The 9336-nt window shown below is 37.7% G+C and overlaps 1 protein-coding gene across 1 annotated transcript; it reads left to right on the top strand.

Annotated features, from left to right (window-relative positions):
- The first annotated feature begins 362 nt into the window (after positions 1–362).
- LOC141666790 (homeobox-leucine zipper protein ATHB-14-like) lies at positions 363–6768 on the top strand. Its single transcript, XM_074472979.1, has 18 exons — positions 363–935; positions 1883–2042; positions 2369–2481; positions 2572–2662; positions 2804–2899; positions 3018–3131; positions 3246–3329; positions 3412–3567; positions 3653–3727; positions 3841–3947; positions 4150–4342; positions 4459–4647; positions 4748–4828; positions 4936–5070; positions 5212–5537; positions 5837–5948; positions 6071–6220; positions 6392–6768. The coding sequence occupies exons 1-18, from the start codon at positions 733–735 to the stop codon at positions 6536–6538; spliced, it is 2532 nt and encodes an 843-aa protein (XP_074329080.1). The 5' UTR covers positions 363–732; the 3' UTR covers positions 6539–6768.
- Positions 6769–9336: the final 2568 nt, after the last annotated feature.

The raw sequence follows: 9336 nt of genomic DNA, 5'->3' as shown, positions 1-9336 counted from the left end.
AATATGCACATGCTACAAAATTTTAAACAGGGAACTCTATTGGATCATGTTCTTACTTCGAAATGTAGCAGCAGCAAAAAAAATGTAGCAGCAGACAGTTTGTTTAGATTTGTTAAAAGGGTTTCTCTCTCTTCACGCCTACCATGCATGCTTTTAGGCTTCATCCCCCCACATACAACTGTTTATGTATGTCATACCCCAATAGTACATACATTAATCTCCCATCCATCCACAGTTTTATAAGTAACTGTTATGTCATCTATACATACATATCATATGCATCTACATGCACAGCTGCAACAAAACTCAATCATGTTTAAGAGAGAGAGAGGAGAGAAACAGAGATAAAGCAACAAAAAGTTCACTCCTTTACTGTCTCAAAGTCTCTCTCTATCTCCTTATCTCTCTCTTGGTTTGTGTTTTCTTTTTAGTTTTATATAAACACACACACACACTTCACTTTCAGTAAAATTCTTGATATTTGAGACCCTTGCATTAAGACCAGGGGACCTCTGCACAACTCTCCCTTTTCAAACTACTCTCTTTCAAAAACCCTCCTTTTAAATTCTCCAAACCTCAACCAGAACTTCTTGTATTTGTAATGAATGAGAGTGTAGGCTCTCTTGGACAAGAGATGCCTACTATTGTCTTCTTCATCTAACAAGTCATACAAAAAAAAACTTTAAGCTTTGTAGTACTATCTCTTTACCATCTGTTTAATTAGTTCTATCAATGGCTCTTGCTATGCATAGAGATCAACAAATGGATTCAAGTAAGTATGTGAGATATACACCTGAGCAAGTTGAGGCTTTGGAGAGAGTGTATACTGAATGTCCAAAGCCTAGTTCTTTGAGAAGACAGCAGCTTATAAGGGAATGTCCTATTCTCTCTAATATTGAGCCTAAACAGATCAAAGTCTGGTTTCAGAACCGCAGGTATTCATTTCACTCATGCCCATTTTGAACATACTCTGATTTTTATTTCTTCGTTAAAAAAATGTCATTTTTATGTAGGCTTCATTGGTATAAACATTCTTGATTTCTAGCTATTATTCTTCATGGTTTTGTTTTACTTCATGTTTTGTTAAATGGCATTTTTTTAAGGATTATAAGTCTGGATCTTGAGCTGTTGTTTGAAGGTGAACTTTTTGCAAAAATTTCATAGCTTTAAAGGATGTAGTAGTTTTGGATTTTCTATGTGTCTACAAGATTTGTTTTTGTTAAAGACTTTGTCAGTTTCAAGTTCATGTTTTGAATTATGTAGGTGTAGTCTATTTTCAAGTGTTTAAGATAATAAAGGTGATGTTGCAGTGTTATCATTGTTGATCTTGTGTATACTGCTTGTTTTTGGAAATAGCTTGTAGTTGTTTCTTTTTCCCAGCATATTTTTTTCTTAGCACTTATTTTGGGTCAAGATTCCTTATATGATTGAGAAAGACTAATTTGTATAAGGCCTTGGAGCGACCTTGCCCTGGAAAGTACTTAATACTGCTAATTTACCTTTCACAAAAGAATAATAGAATCTTTCAGTACAAAACACCACGAGTCACAGAGATGCATGGATGAGGCGACCGCGACACTGGTTATTTGTCTTGAACCTTGGCTCAGAATTACTGTGTTTTTGGGCCAGGGTGACCCTGTAAAATGAGTACAATTATTGGTGCCTCTAACTTTTCTCTATTTCAATTGTGCACAATGGAGGTTTTTACTTTGCAATTGTATGAATTCCACATAGCCTTATTCATCTTATGCTTTCTAGGTATTAGCTTGTGTAGGGCAGTAGTTCTAAATTAACTAAGTATGATTAGAGATATCTAGGTAGAAGAGGTGTGAAATTTAGCTAGAGGTATATTTTATACATTAACTGAGAATATCTTTCTCAGATGTCGTGAGAAACAAAGGAAGGAAGCTTCTCGTCTCCAGACTGTAAACAGGAAGCTTGGTGCAATGAACAAGCTGCTCATGGAAGAAAATGACCGCTTGCAGAAACAGGTGTCTCATTTGGTTTATGAGAATGGATATATGCGCACCCAACTGCACACTGTAAGTTATTTCCTTTTCCAACTTTCTTTCATTCACGTGTTGACTAAATTCTTGCAATGATCAATGTATCATGTACTTGTATTCCTTTGTGCATTCTATCTGGGTTGCGTGTCCGAATATTTCTTTTAAGATTATGTCACATCCATTAGTTTCTTTAGATGATCGACATTATACTTGGTTACTGATTCCTCGCAAATGGGTGACTTTACTCTCAGTGATAGTCTAATAATAGTGTAAACTTACAGAAGATTCATAACATTAGCCCCTGTTGTAATTGAATGTCATATGTTTTCCTTTTATAAAATCTAACACATGAACTTTTACAGACATCAACAACGACCACTGACACTAGCTGCGAGTCTGTGGTCGTAAGTGGTCAGCAACAACAACAAAACCCAACTCCGCAGCATCCCCAAAGGGATGCCAACAGCCCAGCTGGGTAACTACAATTCATATTCCTCACTTAATTTCACATGTTTAAACATTACTTCTTAGTGTGATTGCTGATTAGTTGCTTACATTCCCGCAGTCTTCTTGCAATTGCTGAGGAGACCCTGGCAGAGTTCCTCTCAAAGGCTACTGGAACTGCTGTCGACTGGGTGCAGATGATTGGGATGAAGGTATGTGCTCATAAGGTTTTATACTTGGCAACGTAGTATATACACACACAGATTCAAGGGATCACTTATTTATGTATGAAGTTTAAATTTTACTCTCTCAGAGAAAATTTAAATTGTATCTAATAAAACCCTCTTTTGCAGCCTGGTCCGGATTCTATTGGCATCGTTGCTGTTTCCCGCAATTGTAGTGGGGTAGCAGCACGAGCCTGTGGCCTTGTGAGTCTTGAACCCACGAAGGTAGATCCCTTCAAATGGTGGAGCTTCTGATTTGTTTTTTCCAATGATTGATTTGGCTTTAGTAAACTTATATTATTGAGTTATAATATTTTATTTGGGAATACCTGTTTCATTTTAGGTCGCTGAAATCCTTAAAGATCGTACATCTTGGTTCCGCGATTGCCGTTGCCTTGATGTCTTAAGTGTTATTCCTACTGGGAATGGAGGAACAATAGAGCTCATATACATGCAGGTTTGCTTCTTTCCAAGCTGATATAGTGTCTGGTCTGAGCAACTTGTATTTCGGGATTCATTATATAAAGTTTATACATTTGAGGGATTATATATTGGAAATTTTTTCTAATAGACGTACGCGCCTACAACATTGGCATCTGCAAGAGACTTTTGGACATTAAGATATACTACAACTTTGGAAGATGGCAGTCTTGTGGTAAGTTGCTAGTTTAAAGTTGCTAAGTTAGGAAGATAATCTTTAATTTAGTCATACATAACTAAAATATATACTTGTGCAGATATGCGAGAGGTCTTTGACTTCTTCAACCGGTGGTCCAGCTGGGCCTCCTACTACATGTTTTGTAAGAGCTGATATGTTACCTAGTGGTTATCTGATAAGACCTTGTGATGGTGGCGGCTCTATCATTAACATCGTTGATCACGTCGATCTGAATGTAATTAATAAATGCATTTTTAATTCAGTTTTACTTGTCTTGTGGCCGAGTTTCTGATTCAGTGACTTTCTGTATATAATTTTAGCCTTGGAGTGTGCCCGAAGTTTTGAGGCCTCTGTATGAATCTTCCAGAATACTTGCCCAGAAAATGACCATGGCGGTAAAATTATCACATCTATCCTGGTTTTACGCCATTATGTGGAGACTTGTTTTGTTCTAAGTTTGTTCTTCTTACTTGTGTTCTAAGTTTGTTCTTCTTACTTTTCTTTGCAGTCCTTGCGACATATACGGCAGATTGCACAAGAAACAAGTGGTGAAATTCAGTATACCGGTGGGCGGCAGCCTGCTGTTTTAAGAACGTTCAGTCAAAGATTGTGCAGGTAAAAAGTTACTCGTAGATCTAGTAAAAGCTGAGAATGGTCATTGTGCTAGAGGCATGAATCAGCTGACTCTACTTACTGAAAATTAGGACTCTCTACTTTTAGAAATTAAAAGTGATGATTTCAGTTCTTAATTGCACTCAGTAATGCTGTAGTCATTATATTTCCCTTCAACTGAAACTATATATATTTTGCATTCTAGGGGTTTTAATGATGCTGTGAATGGGTTTGTTGACGATGGTTGGTCAATATTAGATAGTGATGGTGTGGAGGATGTTACTATTGCCATCAACTCGAATCCAGGAAAGTTTATTGGTTCCCAGTATAGTAACTCATTGTCAATGTTGCCGACCTTTGGAGGAGTGCTCTGTGCAAAGGCATCAATGCTTCTTCAGGTATGTTCCTATATAACTCTTGACCTAATAATATATTCTTTATTCATGGTTTGATGTCAGATATTAGGAAGGGAACTTTCAGTAACATTGATAAATGTTCTTGTGGTTATATGCAGGATGTTCCCCCGGCTTTGCTTGTTCGTTTCCTAAGAGAGCACCGCTCGGAGTGGGCTGACTATGGAATTGACGCTTACTCTGCTGCATCTCTGAAAGCAAGTCCCTATGCTGTTCCATGTGCCAGGCCTGGTGGTTTCTCTGGTACCCAGGTCATTTTGCCTCTTGCTCATACAGTAGAACATGAAGAGGTAACAGCACAGCACATCTTTCTCAAGTCTGTCTTATGTTAATGTACCAGTCATCCTGTTTGTAATTATATTAGCATAACTCTCCTTGTTTTTCTATTAGTTTTTGGAGGTTGTTCGGCTAGAGGGCCATGCTTTCTCCCCAGAGGATATGGCTTTGTCACGAGATATGTATTTACTGCAGGTTGGATCACATTTTAAATCTTGATATATGATAATAGTTCATAGTTTTGTGTCTCAGCTAATTCTTTTCATTTTTGCGTGAATAATTATTTAAATTATCTACCACAGCTATGCAGTGGGCTTGACGAGAATGCTGCGGGTGCCTGTGCACAGCTTGTCTTTGCACCTATTGACGAATCCTGTGCTGATGATGCACCCTTGCTTCCATCTGGCTTCCGCGTGATACCATTGGATCCTAAATCAGTTTAGTGAAATCTCTGACTTAGCACCATAGTTTTTAATCATGCATGTCAACTTGTTAATAGGCTCTTAAAGTGCCCTGTAGGAGGAAATAGATTAACTTGATTTTTACTCTCTTTTTTTGCATGTTTTTTCCATTTGCAGGACAAGCCTAGTGCAAATAGAACACTAGATTTGGCTTCTACACTTGAAGGGGGACCTGGAGGTGCATGCCCTCCTGGTGAAGCTGATTTAAACAATTACAATCTCCGCTCTGTGCTGACTATTGCGTTCCAGTTCACTTTTGAGAACCACTTCAGGGATAATGTAGCTGTTATGGCTCGTCAATATGTGCGTAGTGTTGTTGGCTCAGTCCAGAGGGTTGCCATGGCTATATCACCCTCCCGGATGAACTCACATTTGGGACCAAAACAACTACCTGGTTCCCCTGAGGCTCTCACCCTGTCACTCTGGATTTGCAGGAGCTACAGGTAAATAACCATATTAGAAATAAATACATTCATATATTGGCTGCTTCACCTGAGTCATAATTATTTCAAATGTAGAAGTTATAAAGATCTGTCCATAGGTGTAGACTTATAGCATAGTTAAATCTACAAACTACTGTCTTAATCATATTTTCTTTTGGAGGGTGCTTGCGTGTAATGCACTTTTTTGCCATTGACTGATAATTATTTGAATACACATGCCTTTTTCATACTCATATCTTTTTACCGATCATGATTTGTTTGGCCTTCTCCTTGATTATCTTGTATTGTTTTTCTTACAGGGCTCACATTGGGGCTGATCTTTTCCAGTTAGACTCCCAAGTGGGGGATGCAGTCCTGAAACAACTTTGGAGTCATTCTGATGCAATTCTGTGTTGTTCAGTGAAAACAAATGTAAATGGACATTATTTTTCTCTTGCCTTGTTTAATTCTTCTATGTCCGGGTTCTACTCGACTAGGTAGGGACTTGCTGTTTTAAAGACATAGAATCTAATAGATTCAATGACAAAATGCAGATATCACCAGTCTTCACTTTCGCAAACCAGGCAGGACTTGACATGCTTGAGACTACCCTTGTGGCCCTTCAGGATATAATGCTTGACAAGGTTCTGGATGAAGCTGGTAGGAAGATTCTGCTTTCTGAATTTTCAAAGATCATGCAACAGGTAAGAATATTAAATACTTTATGATTTGCCGCCCTCATTGTTAATATAATTTTCCTTTTTAACTACTTAAATAATCTGTAGAGGTAAGTAGGAAACAGTGATCAGATTTTTCTAAAAGAGTTTTTGTAATCCTGTTCACCAAATCTAAAGTTACTTGAAATATTTTTGCAGGGATTTGCTTATCTTCCGGCCGGGATATGTGTTTCGAGCATGGGCAGACCTATTTCCTATGATCAAGCCATTGCCTGGAAAGTTCTGAGTGACGATAACTCCAGTCACTGCTTAGCTTTTATGTTCGTAAACTGGTCATTTGTTTAAAAAACCTAGCACCCTGATATATCACAGCCTTAGCTGTTAATTATGCATGTTTATGTTAGACATCGGCATCAGCCATCCTCGAGTCAGTATTTATATGTAACCTTATGTAATATCAGTCAAACATGTTAGCCTGATATAAAAGTTTGAACCTGGGATGAAGGCCTAAACCTACAATCTGAGTCCCATGTTGCATGTAAAATTTTACGAGAACTGAAGATTTTGTTAGTGTACATTTTTTTTGTGAACTCGAAAGGTATTTGGAGATCGAGCTCTATTACCAAGTTAAAATTGACTGGATAAAATGAATGTTGGACTATATTTTAACTTGTATAAACCGGAGAGAGAGAGATCACCTGGTCTAAATATCTAAGCAATGAAATCAGAGTAATGGATTTACGGTTACTGCAACTGGGTCTGAACAAATGGCACAGGAGTGTTCAACTCCTTGACAATCTAACAGAGGTCCCCCTCCTCTGTAAATCTGATTTTACTTGGATCATAATTATGGAGTATTGTTTTGGTAATTTAGTGAATTTGATGATAGAGTAAATATAAAGAGTTTGTGGTGCAGCGGGAAGCAAGCTGAAAGATGACATAAGAGTGGTTGGTGAAATGTGACAACACAAATTTAAACTTACATTACAGGGGTGGGGGGCTTGTCAGGCAGAGAGTACACCAAACCAGAGTTGCTTGCTGTATCTTTTTATTCTTGAATTGGAAATATTGGACCACTATATTCATATCCCCCCAATTTAACCATGTTTGCTGCTGCAAAATATTTGTATGGACCATTATTTAAACCCCTTGTCTAATCTACTGTGTGTGACGACGATAATTCATCGATCAGTCTTAATTAACACACCATATATATACATACTCTTCATTTATAAGTTCGTTTATTGGTGTAAACTCTTTGTTGACCAAGATATGAGGTGTGAACATATAAATCAAGCGTGCCTGTATCATCTCCCTGTATAGAAATGTCCCAATAAAATTAAAAAATTTAGAAAGTTTGAAAGAAAATATTTGAAGAGACTGATTTTATTAGGTTTGTATTTGTTGAATGGATATGATAAAACAAACAGCACATGATGAAGAACACAAGTAGCAGAAATATGACATGTATACTCGGCATGTTAATTGTTACATGTCAATACACATAAGATATACATAGAGCATACATGCATGTATACTTGACTTGTACATACATACATGCATGCAACACAAATTATAGACACTATTACACTAACATGATATGCCTGTACATGATGTACAGGTGATGACTAGTAGTTTAATTAAAGTATTGGGTGTAACCTCCTGTGTATATAGTGTTTTCAAATAAGTGATAGTATTACTAGTAGCATCTTTGGTTCTGGTGGGTGGGGGCTGGGGGGTGTATCAATGCAGCTCCTCGCCCTGTACGTTCTGCATTTGAAAATCAGGGGGCACTTTTAAAGGTGTTAAGCTTAAACCTCCTCTCTCTCTCTCGCTCGCCCAATCTCTCTCTCATACACTTGTAGTGTATGTAAATGCTAGCGGTGCTAGTAAAGTATAGTAGGGGTATCTTAATAGTTGTAGTATCTTTTTCCCTGCTGCCCTACAACAGTTTTAATACAACTGTTCCCCGCGTGGCCGTCTTTGCCTCCTTTAATTTCCTTTTTCTGTCCAACAACATTTCACATTTGCACATTTCATAAATTAATAATTTGCTTTTCACAAACATGCACTTTTCTTGGCTCACTGCAGGACCGTCCTAACTATATTGGAACTTGGAAGTAGATCTGGCCACATGTGCGGTCCGTGCGGTCCGTGCCGGGCCGCACACGGGTTTAACACTCCGTATTTAAACACTGAACCGGACCGCTGAATTACGAACCGGGCTCGGGCCGGGTTTGAACCGTTAAAACAGGACTCGTAACCGAACCGAACAAATTCGCGGGCGAGCTGTGTGTGCGGGCTGTGCGGGTTGGATTCGTGAGTTGGGCGAGCCGTGTGTGCGGGCTGGGCGAGCCGTGTGCGGGCTGCATAATTTAGATCCTGACTGGAAGCAATAATTCCTGAAAACTCGAGCAATAATAACTCGAAATTAGTAATCAATTAATAAAAAATAAATAACAAAATGTAACATTATTTTCTATTATCTCACATAATTTATTCAAAATATTATAGTTGTAATCAATTAATTTTATTATTTTAAATTTTTGGTTAAAAAGAGGACGGTACCTCTTATAAATTTTATTAATTTTAAAAAATTACAAATGATGTGAGAGGACTCCTCTCTCTCTGAAAAACGGAACAAACCGTATCAAACATTAAAAAATTACAAATCAAATGATATTAAAACTTAAAAAAAAATTACATTAAATATTTGTTCTAAAGTTGTTCGCTAGTTGAGGTTCCCGATTCGGATGAAGTATCCATTGTCATCCATGGCTCGTCGTCATCGTCGGAGTCTTCTTTCCTTCCTTGTTGTCTTTTATCGGCTTGATCCCAATCTTTTTTGCAAACTAAAATTTTTACAACGTCTGACGCAAGACTGGATCTCTTCTCATCTAACACTCTTCTGCCTGCACTAAAAGCGGACTCGGACGCAATTGTAGAAGCGGGGACAACTAAAATATCCTTTGCAATTTTTACTAAAACCGGAAATTGTAACTCATGATTCTTCCACCATGTTAGTATATCAAAATCATCATTTAACTCATAACTATATGAAAAAAATTCGTGAACCATACTAGTGGCAGAAGAAGGTACGGTAGATGACTGAGAAATTCTACATTTTTGTTTTTGGTTAGTAT

The sequence above is a fragment of the Apium graveolens genome, chromosome 6 (genome assembly GCF_009905375.1).
Source record: "Apium graveolens cultivar Ventura chromosome 6, ASM990537v1, whole genome shotgun sequence".
Classification (NCBI taxonomy): domain Eukaryota; kingdom Viridiplantae; phylum Streptophyta; class Magnoliopsida; order Apiales; family Apiaceae; genus Apium; species Apium graveolens.
The sequence above is the reverse complement of the archived record's forward strand: the minus strand, read 5'-3'. Positions and strand labels throughout refer to the sequence as shown.